The sequence below is a fragment of the Chelonia mydas genome, chromosome 9 (assembly GCF_015237465.2).
Source record: "Chelonia mydas isolate rCheMyd1 chromosome 9, rCheMyd1.pri.v2, whole genome shotgun sequence".
NCBI classification, from domain to species: domain Eukaryota; kingdom Metazoa; phylum Chordata; order Testudines; family Cheloniidae; genus Chelonia; species Chelonia mydas.
This window is the reverse complement of record NC_057855.1, coordinates 75662101-75674756: the sequence shown is the minus strand read 5'-3', so window position 1 is coordinate 75674756 and position 12656 is coordinate 75662101. Positions and strand designations below refer to the sequence as shown.

The 12656-nt window shown below is 42.7% G+C and overlaps 2 protein-coding genes across 5 annotated transcripts in view; one reads left to right on the top strand and one right to left on the bottom strand.

The window, feature by feature from the left end:
* The window catches only part of KIF4A (kinesin family member 4A), a 40666-nt gene extending 38002 nt beyond the window's left edge, over positions 1-2664 (top strand). For all 4 annotated transcript variants that reach the window (XM_037909832.2, XM_037909833.2, XM_043521665.1 and 1 more), the window contains 3 exons: positions 327-446; positions 1257-1379; positions 1863-2664. In XM_037909832.2, coding sequence (XP_037765760.1) covers positions 327-446; positions 1257-1379; positions 1863-2048 — 429 coding nt within the window. In that variant the 3' untranslated portion in view covers positions 2049-2664. The remainder of the gene's footprint in view (positions 1-326; positions 447-1256; positions 1380-1862) is intronic.
* A 2774-nt stretch (positions 2665-5438) lies between these two features.
* LOC102947288 (transcription initiation factor TFIID subunit 9) lies at positions 5439-11596 on the bottom strand. The gene is made up of 7 exons (XM_007055274.4): positions 11466-11596; positions 11141-11222; positions 9749-9885; positions 9533-9667; positions 8397-8478; positions 7500-7613; positions 5439-5795 (listed from the first exon to the last, which is right to left on the bottom strand). Exons 1-7 carry the CDS (start codon positions 11514-11516, stop codon positions 5632-5634), a joined length of 765 nt encoding a protein of 254 aa, XP_007055336.2. The 5' UTR covers positions 11517-11596; the 3' UTR covers positions 5439-5631.
* Positions 11597-12656: the final 1060 nt, after the last annotated feature.

Genomic DNA, 12656 nt, shown 5'->3' with positions numbered 1-12656 from the left:
CACTTAGACCTGTGAGTGAGACTGGCTGTTGCTGGCATGTGTAATGGGAACATGGAGAGGTCTCAAGCTTGAATTTGACCTGGCAAGGTGATGAAAGTGATCGTGGTGGTGCTGAAACACCAATATTCAGAATGAACATCTACTCCAGGAGATGGCTCAGTGGGTCTCTTTTCTGGGGATAGAGTGGCAGTGAGGTGATGAGGGTCATGGTAGTTTATGCAGTTTGGTGTCCAGTACTAGCACTGGTAAAGACCCTCTGCTGTGGCTATCTAGACACAACCCAGCAGCAGTGGAACTGTTATTACATTGAGTTCTCTTCTCTTAAGTGTTCCTGCCGGGGCCGATGTGGAAACAGGCAGTGTGGCTGCAGGAAGCAGAGGCTAGGCTGTACTGCAGGCTGTAACTGTGATGCAACAAAATGTAGAAACCGTGATTCTGGCCTGCTGGTGAGTAGTACTGCATTTGGCACTTGGACCTTGGTGCTGGATGCACCCAACATCTAACTAATAACTTCCATATAATCTAATTCAGAAAGACAAACATGGGCATCCACAAGCTAGTGGTGCCTACACATACAACTTGGCAACCTATGTTGGAAACAATTGTAAATGTCATTTTGAGTATAATCTACCTGGTGCATCTTGCCATGTTAACCATGGTAGTAGCTCCACCTGCTTTGCCAGCCTGCAGGATTCAGGAATATGAATGTGGGAGTCTTTCTACTGATCTCCAGTCTTCTGGGTTAACTTGCTGCAACCTGGCAGATGTCTCTCAGAGGATAGGTAATGGCAGTCCCTTCTGCCTGGTAGTTGACATGAACTTGTGCCTCTGGTCCAAACTACAAAAAACTTACTCCACTCCATTTATTCATGGCTTTTTAAAAACATCCGAAGAGGAACTTAGCTGGTTTTAGCTACCTCACAAATCATCCTGAATCATTTATGATTCCGAATAGTAGCCCTATCTGCCTTTTGCATTTGAGTTTGACTAGCAGTCTGGTACTGGGAGGCCTCTGCTCCAGACCTCCCACCCTGGTAACCTAGAAAGCAAAATTAGCTGACTTTTGATCCCTTATCACCTTGAAGAACCAGTTGCCTTATATCATGTGCTTTCTAGTGCCCATGCCACTTTCTCTAGAGTTGCTGTTCACAGCAAGGGGAAGTAAAATACTAGGATCCATAAATAAGTCTATTTCCTGAATAAGATTTATTGATGGGGCAGCATTGGCCTAGGCTAATGTGCATGTTTGTCCCCAGGATGGTCCTATGAGTGAGGACCAAACAAGAGATTCTGAAGGATCCTTCAAACTGGAAGATCCCACGGAAGTGACTGCTGGGGAGACCTTCTTTGAACCAATATGTATCACTCCAACCAAGAAGGTACAAATCAGAAATGGGGGAGCCTGGGTGGAATTGATTTCCAGCCACTGGCTGCTGTATCTTGTTCATGGCTAGGAGTGGGCACTAAATCAGGAGAAAATTGAGAGGCAATTTCACTGCCTCTGCCTCTTGCTTCTCCCCAACCTTCTGAGTAGCCTGGGGGAATTAGACCATTTTGCTATCAAATAAGCCATTGACATGTTGGCCCTTTACCTGGTTCAACCTCACCCTAATTGATTCCATGTCCTTATGCCAACTAAGTACACTGGATTCTGCTCCCTCCGACCCAACTTTTCTGCCCCATTTTATAAATCTCTTCAGAGTTTTGACACGTACAGAAAATAGAGTAGCTTTTGTGAATTACCGTTAGTGACTGGGGAAAGGCAGCTTGCCATTGTGGATGTCTTCTAAGTCTCAGGGAGGGTTGGCTGGTTTCTTTGAGTGCTGTGGCAACTCAAGCTAATAGCCTCATTTTCTTACCAGGTCCTGAAAGAGATCACTGAGCAAGATGTGTTTGTCAAGAAGGCCAACACAGCTGCACTCTTAATTAATGGAGATGTAGAGTTCCAGGAGAACCAACTACCACTAGTAAAGAAGAAAAAGCGAATGTTGAGTAGTAACACCAGCTTCTTCTCCGGCTGTACCCCCATCAAAGAGGAGGACAACTGAGGGCAAGGGAGACTACCTGTGACTTTTAATGTTACCATGTTGCGCTTCCTTTCCCACCTCAGACACTAACTCTGAAATGATTAACAGGATCTATGGCTACAAAATAAAACTTCAGAAGGAACAAGTCTCAGCTGCGGGCCGTGATATGGGACAGCAGCTCTCCCTGGGTTGTTTGTCTAGATCTGCCTGAGCAGATGTTCGCTGTACCAGAACAATGGAGGGAAGTGTTACTTTCTTTTTGGAATATTTTAGTGAGCAGAGTAGACTCATCTAGCCCATGCATTCCAGCTGCATCCTGAACTGTGAACAGTTTTACCTGCATTGCTCTTAAAAGATCATTTTGAATTGCACTGGTCACTGGGCCCTTCCTTCAAATGCAGAAAAAGGAATTCCTGCCCAAATTACCATGGGAGCCTTCATGGTGCTTTTATCTCAGTGAGGCACTGTTTGTCGTCTTAAAACTAGCTAGCACAGCAAACTTGTCAGTGGGTGTGCTCCCTCTAGGCCACTGGTGCCTCATTAATGAAATGACTCTCACTAGCCCTTGTGTTTGTGAATATTAGTAATTTTAACTTTTTAAAAATTTTTGTAGCTTTAATAAAGAAGTACGAAAATGCGTAAGCTCTTAGTGCATTATGTTCTGAGCGATTCTAACAGCACCTACTCCACAGAGCCTCAGTAACTTCCTAATCCAGGTTGATCTGACTAGACAAGGAGGTTTGATCATGTCAGTGGGATAACTGCAACTATCAAAGTTCTTCTCTGACTACATGCCCAATTGTACTGCAATGCATGTAGTTAGTAAAACTTCCAGCAACTGCTCCAACCAAGCACAGGGCTTGCTGCTAGGCTGAATTGTGTTCAATAGCTATGCTATACTTTGAAAGAACAGGAAACACAAATGGCCTTGTCTAACTCTCTCTTCCTCTTGACCTACAAGGAAAAAGTACTGCCATTTGTACTTGTTCCTGTTTACTACAGCACACTGGGTTCTTCTGTTGTCCATGCCAGGAACTAAACTACAGGGCCCTGTGAGGCTGAAGCAGTGCAGCATGCTCTAGCTAATCTAATGTACAGATGGCTCCTTTTGCTAGAGGATGATTGTAGTGACTCATAAGCAGTTATCCTTGGGGAGAATGTACCTTTTAAAGGCATGTGGTTGTAAAAGAGTGGATGGCTGTTAACTTTGTGAGCTAAAACCCTTCTTCTGCAAGTAGTTAGCAGTTCTGCTGTGGTAGTTTCACTTCTCATGTTTGTTCATAGGAGTGAAGTTCTGGAACAGCTTTCGAAGGGGAAGAGTGGGGGCAAAAAAAAAATCATATTAAGCTCAGGCTTGAAACCAGTTAAAGTTGTTTTTGGGGTCTGTGTTTAAATGGAGGGGATGGTATATTAGGACTGCCTATATGCCATGTGACAACCAGTAGCAAAAAACCCCCCAACTACTGTAGATGGGCTGCTAGCTGGGGAGGGGTCTGAGTTACTAACTGAATTCTTTCCCCAGATATTTGCACAAATTGCAAGTCCCATCTTTGTACATTTTGAAATGTCAAGGTTTTCCCCACTTTAAGGAAGACCCTGAATTTCATCCCTACTCTTCTTTCACTTTGGAACAACTCCTTGGTTGATATGAATTTTCAGCTGGCTGTACAGTTGTTAAAACTGCAATCCAGAAACTACTTTCTAGGGGCAATTAGCTTACAGCACTGACTGGTGGAATGCAGGATCTGACATAACATTAAATAAAGCAATTGGAATGATCTTCCAGCATTTCCCAGTGCTGCATTCTGCAGCTATGCTACTGGCTACTACTATTGAAAGTGGTCAAAGTGGCTTCTTGCATGAGTACTGTTAATAGCTATTGTATGCATCTAATTGCTCCTATGCTGAGACTCTCCACTTCATGTGGTGTGCCTTGCTTAGTGTACTAGGACAAACAGCCCTCCCATTGATTATCAGCCAAGAACTACACCAAGTGAAGATGCAGGATAAGTTTCTTTATATAGTTTATTGGACTGTCACTGTCAACTATTTCAGCTCTCACAAGTTATTGCTTGCAGAGTACTATTTTCTTTCAAGCCACAATCACTTTAATTATGAAGCTACTGGAAATCTATTTTGTAAAAGCCCAAATGATTTGCTAAAGGTGACTAGGCCCTGTTTTCAAAATGGTTAAAGTGCTCAGTCCAGTGTAGCACATTCTTCTTTTGCAAGTTTTCATATATCCTACCACAGCATTGCTATATTAATTCTCACCACCTCCAGTGGTACTCAAACAGTGTGAGTTGCACATTCACTGTCTTCAAACAAATCTACACTACTAACTTAGCTGGAGAAAGAGAAGAGCTCTACATAGCTCAAAAGCTTCTCTCCATCAACAGCAGTTGGTCTAATACAGGGGTCTCAAACTCAAATGACCATGAGGGCCACATGAGGACTAGTACATTAGCCTGAGGGCTGCACCACTGACCACCTGCTGCCCAGCCCTGCCCCCACTCCACCCCTTCCCTGCCCCCACAGGGGGCTCAGGGCAGGGGGAGTGGGTCCAGCCTAGCATACACTGAGGGCAAGGCAGGCTGCCTGCCTGCCCCTGTGCCGCTCTGGGAAGCAGCCAGAACCCGGGGGCGTGGGGGGAGCGGCGGCACACTGGAGGGTCTGTGTGTTGCCCTGGCCACTCTTCCAGGTACCTCCCCCAAAGCTCCAAGGGCAACATACAGACCCCTGTGCCACCGCCCGGTTCTGGCCACTTTCCAGAGCTGGGGTGGGGTTGGGGGGCAGTGCAGCCAGGGAGGGAGGGAGCCTACCCTGACATTATGTACTCCCCCACTCCCTTTAATCCCCTGCCCCTGATGTTCTAAATTCAATGTATCAACACAACCTAGGGACCACTACAGACATGCTTAATAGGCAGCTGCATGAGAGGATATATTAAAAAACAATATGCCATAAGGTAAATTATGGTATTCCAGATTTGGGATAGCATGAAAACATTTCATCTGAAGAGATCTAATATGTCTCCTTTAAAGTAAATAATCTGAGTAGCAGCTCAGGAGTAGAAAAAGGACATTCTCAAGAACTAAACCAAGACTTTTTCTCATTATTTAAAAATTGACACCAACTTCAAACCTAGTTAAAAAAAAAACAAAAAACATTGTCCTTTCAAAGTCTACACCTACCTCTGACTCCTTTTTAAAAATTCTCTTAAGAGACACTATAGTAAGAAAAGCATCTGGCAGAAACTGCACTCTTCAAAACTTCAAGCATTTCTATTTGAATTACAAGCAACACACTCAAGAGGAAAGGGAAAGATGTACATAACTATGGTACAAGACAGAAATCCTGAATAATAATGATCATGGTGAGTGAGCACCAAAAGCAATTTTGAATCACAGACACAGTTAAAAAACAGCTTTTATTGCAGCATCATTATCCTGGCACTATCATTCTTCTCCTGATTCCATTAACTCTGAATATTTACATATTTTCTGTCACAATTTGTGAACAACATTTTGGCAAGTTCCAGCTTGGCATCAGACTCAATATGAATCACACCTCTGAAAAAGTATGGAGACTGGACTGTATCCCATTACAAATTATCATAATCATCATCTTCATGCTTCCTTTTCAATGGATTTGCCTCACTGGCTGCATTCTGTGATGACACCATATTTGTAGTAATCAGAATGTTTTTTGATCCAATTAATGAAGGATTAATCAGAACATTCTGAACTGTAGGGGTAGTAGGCGTTGCTGTATTTAAAAGGAAAAGAAAAAGTGTTTATTAGCTGCCATTGCCACAAAAATATAGTTAATATTTCAAGCTAATAAAAATATAGTTTCCTATTATAGGACATGTAATATCCTAAAGGCGAAAGGTGTGCTGCATGCTAATATTCCTGTTTATTTTCAATAATGTTCAATGGAGTTTCCATCACATAATTGTGGATTTGTTGCAAAGCTTAAATTGAAATTTGCTATATTGTTTCCTTCAGGTTTTGCTAGTCCTCACTTAAAGTTGTCCCGGTTAACATTGTTTCATTGCTGATCAATTAGAGAACATGCTCCTTTAAAGCTGTGCAATGCTCCCTTATAACGTTGTTTGACAGCCGCCTGCTTTGTCCACTGCTTGCAGAAAGAGCAGCCCGTTGGAGCTAGCTGGTGGGAGTTTGGAACCAGGATGGACCAGCAGCCCCTATCAGCTCCCCACTCCCCTACGTTCCCTGTACAGCAGCAGCCCAGCAGGCTACCAATTGCCAGGAAGTTCAGCTCTCCCTCCCCCCACTGCCTAGGAGCTGCTCCCGACCTCTGCCTAGGAGCTGCTCCCAGGAGCCTCCTGCTTGCTGTGCAAGGAGAAGGGGGAGAAGAGAAAAAAGTCAGGATATTCCCCTACCCCTGCTAATTTACCCCATTTCCACAGAGCAGTGGGGGATATGACAGGGCTCAGGACAGAGGGAGCTTCTTGACAGCAGCTGCTGTCTCAACTTGCTGATCTACTTAAAAAGGCAATGTACTTAGAGTGGGGTCAGTGTACTTAAAGGGGCAATACACATCACACACACACACACACACACACACACACACACACACACAGAGTGTGTGTCTGCCTCTCTCTGCCATGCTGTCTCCCCTCCCTCCATTCGTGCTGCCTTGTAGACTGTGAGGCTACATTAACAACAATGTGTTAACCGTTGAGAGCTCTGCCAAATGCTAGTTCATCATTTAGCAGTAAGGCATTCCCTGAGGAATATCCCACTCTCTGACTTTACCACCTCAACCAAGCTTCACAATCATCCCTGCTGTGTATAATATTAAACTGTTTGTTTAACAGGGAAATTGGATTTGCTTAAAGTAGCATTTTTCAGGAACATAACTACAACTCTGGTTGCTTGTTTTTGTTCGTTTGTTTTTAAACAGGCTTAGTCCTTAAAGGAAGTTTTTGCTGTCTGTCTGTTTAAGTAGGATCTATGACAATTTTACTGATTAAGAGAATCTGTAATTGTTTAGTAGCAGAAAGTGAATTATTTCAATAGCTAAGACAGACTAACAATGGCTTTGGTACATTTGTACTGATTATGTTAAGACTAAGAATTGAGGACCAAAATAAAGTTGAAAAGACAAGCTTAATTCTGGCATTTCATGCTTTCTGGGTGCTTGACTTTTAAATCTTAAGTAAGTAAGTAAGTAAGTAAGTGAGTGAGAGTGAGAGAGAGAGTGTGTGTGTGTGTGTGTGTGTGTGTGTTCCTAGGTTTTTAAAAGAGAAAATGGAAGAAACAAATTCCATCATGTGGTGTCACATTAACCACATGGGTCATCAATAGGGTTAGAACCTCTAGATCCACCATGCAGATCTCTTGCACCTCAATAAAAGAAAAAAACAAAATAACCAATATATGTGGTCTTTTAAAGAAGTGGTGTAGGTCTCAAGAGATTGGTGTTTTGTAACTTATGCCATACCTGATTTGACTGTTGTCTGAGAGGATGGGATTTGTACAGTGAACCTTTGACCTGTCAGTGATACCGGAGTGCCAACTTTTGTTGAAACAGCTACTGTTTGTGCTGAAGGAGTTCCTGAAATACACAATGATTTCATTAGAGGACTCAGTGCAGGCAAATACACAACTCTTTACATTACATAAAATGTCTTCAAAAAAACTGAACTTGCTACTTTCATATAGAAAAGAGATAAATTACTATTAAATAATACCAATATACATTGATACTTCATAGCTAGGTTTGATCTAGATCCTAACAAATGGCCAGATATGCAGAGTAAGCTGTGTGCAGCAGCATGCATACATTTGTGTATGAACACAACCAGTGAAACTCCCAGCTGGCCAGAAGCACATGCATGGTTACATGTATATCATTGCATGTGCCCAACTTAAATTCTGGTTCAAAATAGCTGAGTCTGTAAAAAACCTGTTTCAATCTATAGTTCAGGGTGTAAGCCCTCCTCAGAATGTAGTTTGTATTTTTTTAAAAGTCATTCAACTAGTTCATTTTTCTCTCCTGAAAAAGTGCCACAGTTTCCATTTTATAGAACAGGTCAGAAATACAAGAATGGTATTATCATACTACATACTAAATAAAAATGGTCTAGCTTTGGTAACTTAGAGAGAAACTTATTTTCATTTAACTTCCATTGCACTTTTCTAACAACTCATTAGGTTGTTAAGATATCAAAGTTCACTGAAATGGTGAGTTGGATGTTATCTACTGTTCCTTAAAAACATACTCCAAGATGGTTTTTAACATGTAAGAATATTCTTCAAAATTTAGAACTGTTCCATAAGTTTAAAGTTTTTTCTAAGCAAGGTCAATATGGCAAACCATAACTGAGTTCTCTCTTACCTAACGTAGGCGTGCTAGGTCTACTACTTACAGCACCAACACTTAGTCGGGGCACTGTTATTCTTCCTGCAGAGGAAGAGACCTGTAGATAGAGAATATATGCATTCAGATTAGAACCACCATTTCAGTGTTAAGAACCATCGATTATTTCTATGATAACACATGTACCCTCTGCAACATGGAAGAGTAACAAAATATGAACATGTGATCATGCGCAGCCTACTGCAATGCAACACTTATGTCGCAGAATTTACCCACTGGGACAGAGGTTCTCAAACTCCTCACACTGTGAACTACATTTCAGTAGAGATGCCTTGTGGAACCACTAATCCACCATGCTTATGCACAAAGTGCAGAATCTTTTAAAAACTTAAGCTGTTTGAGTTATACAAGTGTAAAAGAAATTACATTAAAGATTTAATTTTAAAACACACCATTTACAGACTAAGGCCTTCTAAACTTTGTTACCTGGATAGTGTTTACAAGGGAAGTGTTGCTACAGTTATAGCAGTGTTTTAATATTGTGATAGCACTAACCAATTTTAATATTGTAGTTACAGATACTAACCCATCATTTATACTGAAAGTGCATTGCTAGTTTTGAGTAATACTGAAAATTATTGTACTATTCACAGTATACGTGACCAACAAATACTACTATTACGTTAATAAGAAGCAATACAATTTACTTTGATTTGCCTTTTCAGTAATAGTAAGTCATTGCTTTAGCCTATGCAAAAAGAATCTAACCAAAGGACAAGTCTTCACTTTAGCATTTGTTTATCCAGGAAAGCTTTGTTCAGATTCTGTGTCTGATTTTCAATGACTTTGTACCTTTTACCCAATAGTCTAGCTGAGCTGACTGAATGGTCCACCAGGATACACCTAACCTGAAATCCTTTGTGCTAACCATTAAACACCACAGCCTCTTTTACACACAATATTAAAAGGTAAATTGGTGGAAAGAATATCTGCAAACAGCAGATTATTTCTGGAAATTGCCAGAAATAATTTCCATATACTTTAGCATCCAGAGATCTCTACTGGTATTTGCACCTACGTTTGTACCTTAAGCATCCTGTTTAATAAAATGTCATCATCACACAAAAATCCTATTTGGCTCATAAAACTCTTACCTTTTTTTGCAAGGACTTGAGTCTGTAATTTGGAGCTGTTAAACAGTATCTATCAGGTGGTAGTCTGGGTCCAGAATACGGCTTTATCAATGGCAGTGGGGTCTGATTCTTTTGTCTTGCAATATCTAGCAAAAACTAGGGGGAGAAAAAGGGAAATAGTTATCAATACCCAAGTTCTTTTGTTATATAATGATTCTTTAAATAAGCTTTACTTACATCTCTTGGGGGAGGAGAGGTAAATGACTGGTCTGTTCGACACTGGATTGCTAGTCTCACATCATCTGCATCAACACTGGACTTCTTAGCATGACTTGAGTAAATTTTTGCATCTTCCAATATAGTAGTCACATACCCTTTGAAGAACAAAACAGAATATCTCCTGATGCACGTCTAAAAAAATAGCAACTTCTTTTCACAAAAATTTGGTAAAAGTTCATGTACTCTATAGGTTTTCTAGAAGCTATGAAAGAACATTATTTCCTGATACACATTCCATGAAACAAAAGACGAATCTGTCTCGTCACAATCAACAATACATTTACTGTGACAAAAATTAATTCCTAAGTACCCATCTAGTTTTATTTCCAATAGTTCCTCTTTTTCTTCAAAAAAATTTTTTTAAAACAATTGTGCTCATTGAAAAGCTAATAGCAATGACTTGTGCAAGACAGTACAAGTTTTTCTATCAAGCATTTGTTTATGTACATGAAACCCAGCATGCAATATCACTCCCACCTGTGCCACAGTCCAGGGCATCTCATCAGCAACATTTGCAAATTGTGCCAAATAATGTGGTGGGTTTTCCATATAATTTTTTTTTTTTAAATGGCAACGGACTCATTTTTACTTTTGTTCTCATGCTAAGATTGGAGCCAAAAATTCCACAGGTGAAACTCTACAGCAGCAACACACCACACCACAAACCTTCTAAATATCCAAATTTTTCTTTTCTTTTTCTGTGCCATATGTTGGAGAGTTAGGAACATGGAAACCACCATACTGGATCAGACCAGCAGTCCACCTAGCCAAGTATGTTGTCTACAAGTATCCAGAACTAGTTGCTTCCGACAATAATATAAGATCATCCTGATCTCTGCTCATCAGAGATTGGTTTAAGCCCTGAAACACAAGGTTTACTATTGTTTCCTACAGTTTTATTGTCATTACTGATAACTCTGGATATTCTTTCCCTACCTATAAATATGCAATCACCTTCTGAATCTTGATAAGTTCTTGACCACAATGATCTCCCGTGGCAATTAATTCCACAATTTAATTACAAGTCATGTGCAAACATATTTTCTTTTATTAGTTTTGAACTTTCCACTTTTTAATTTAATTGAACATCCACTTGTTCTCCCATGCTAAGACAGGCAGGCACTCCTGATCTGCCTTCTCCATACCATTCATTACTGTACATACTTCTCAAACAGTCCCTCTTATAGGTCTCCAGTTTTCCCAGGTCTTTGGTCATCCTCACTGACTCTCTCCGAAGCCCTGCCACTTCTGCAATAGCCCGTGTGAGAAAGGTGCCCGGTACCGCCTCGGGGAGGCCACACCTGGAAAGGCAGCGCAGCATGTTCTGTAGGTAGCACTTTGACAACTTACTGTAGGCGAATTCCAACATCTGATTGATAACCCGGGGTTCATACTCCGTGATCCCCATGTCCTTCAGGATCTGGGCCATAACCTGCGTTCGGGGAAGAGAAATACAGCGTGAGTCCATTAGATCAGGCGCTAACATCCCCCTGGCGCCAGGGGCTGGGCACACAGTGCTCTGGGGCTAGCGCCCCCAGCTTCTCAGCGCTCCTTCGCCTCAGCAGCAGCCGAGCACAGGACCCAGTCGGCTGCACCGAGGACGCCCCGGAGCCGCCCCGCCGAGCCCCTCCACCCAGCCCGGCCCGCGACGCCCCCACTAGGAGCCCCCCGCTACCTGAGCATCCTTAGGCGCGCTCTTGGGAGACGCCATCTTGCTTTGCTCCATTGCTTCCGGTCAGCTGACCTGCTTATTTCCGGGGCTGCCGTGTGAAGTCCCGCCCCCCGGTTTGCTAGTGAGCATGCGCAAGAGCCTCCGCACGGTGCTGTTGGGCATGCGCAGTGGAGTGTCAGGGTGGGAGTAGTACCTCGTTTTCGGCGGCGCGCGGCGCAGCCAGAAGCCGTGGCTGTGCGGGAGCGCCAGGCAGGGCCCGCGCTCTGTGCTCCTCAGGCCGCTGCGCGAGCGCGGGAACTTTTGCTGCTGCTTGGAACGGGCGGGTCCAGCCCTGGTGGCGCGCAGGGCTCAGGCGGGGGGATGCCGCGGGGCAGGCTGAGGGCTCAGGCGGGGAGCCCCGAATGGTCGGCTTTGGAAAGAGCCGGGTGGCTGTTTTTAAAGCCAGTCTCATGGTTTCCGGGGGCCTGACTCGTCACTTTTTTTATTGCTCGGTTGGGGCTAGTGTTGGTGACCCTAAGTGTATAAAAATAACGAGTGGGCCTCTCCAAATCGTATTTAAAAATTAGTAAATGAAGGGTTCATTTGATGTGCCTTCCTGTGCTTGAGCCTTTGGCCTGCTCTTGTGTTACATAATCAAGTTTTTCTTTGGCTGGAGGGCTAAAAACTTATTTTTTTTTCTAACGAAAGCCTAATCACATGCCTCCAGGAGCTGGGGCTTTCAGAAATATATCAACAATCATATGATTTGCTATAAAAGCACAAGAGTTGGCAGTGCTAGATGACATGAGTTTGGGGGAGTTAGAGGAGGGGCAGGATTCCTACCAAGCAGTGAGACGCTCGTACAGACTGTTACGGAAAAAGTAAAAGTGGGCAGAGGTCTGCAAAATAAATAAAACCACAAATAAATGCCTGCCTTTCTTTGTTCCTCTCTCCCACACATGCAAAAGGCAAGGGTGGTGAATAAAATGAATTGACATAAGAATGGCCATACTGGGTCAGACCAAAGGTCCATGTAGTCCGAGAGTGGACAACGCCCAGTGCCGAATGAACAGAAGAGGTAATCATCAAGTGATCATCCCGTGTCGCCCATTCCCAGCTTCTGGCAAATATGCTAGAAAATAGGCAAAAGTATCATAAAATGCAACAGACAACAGTGTTTAATGAAATTCTAAAAGAGGAATTGGGCAAAGGTTA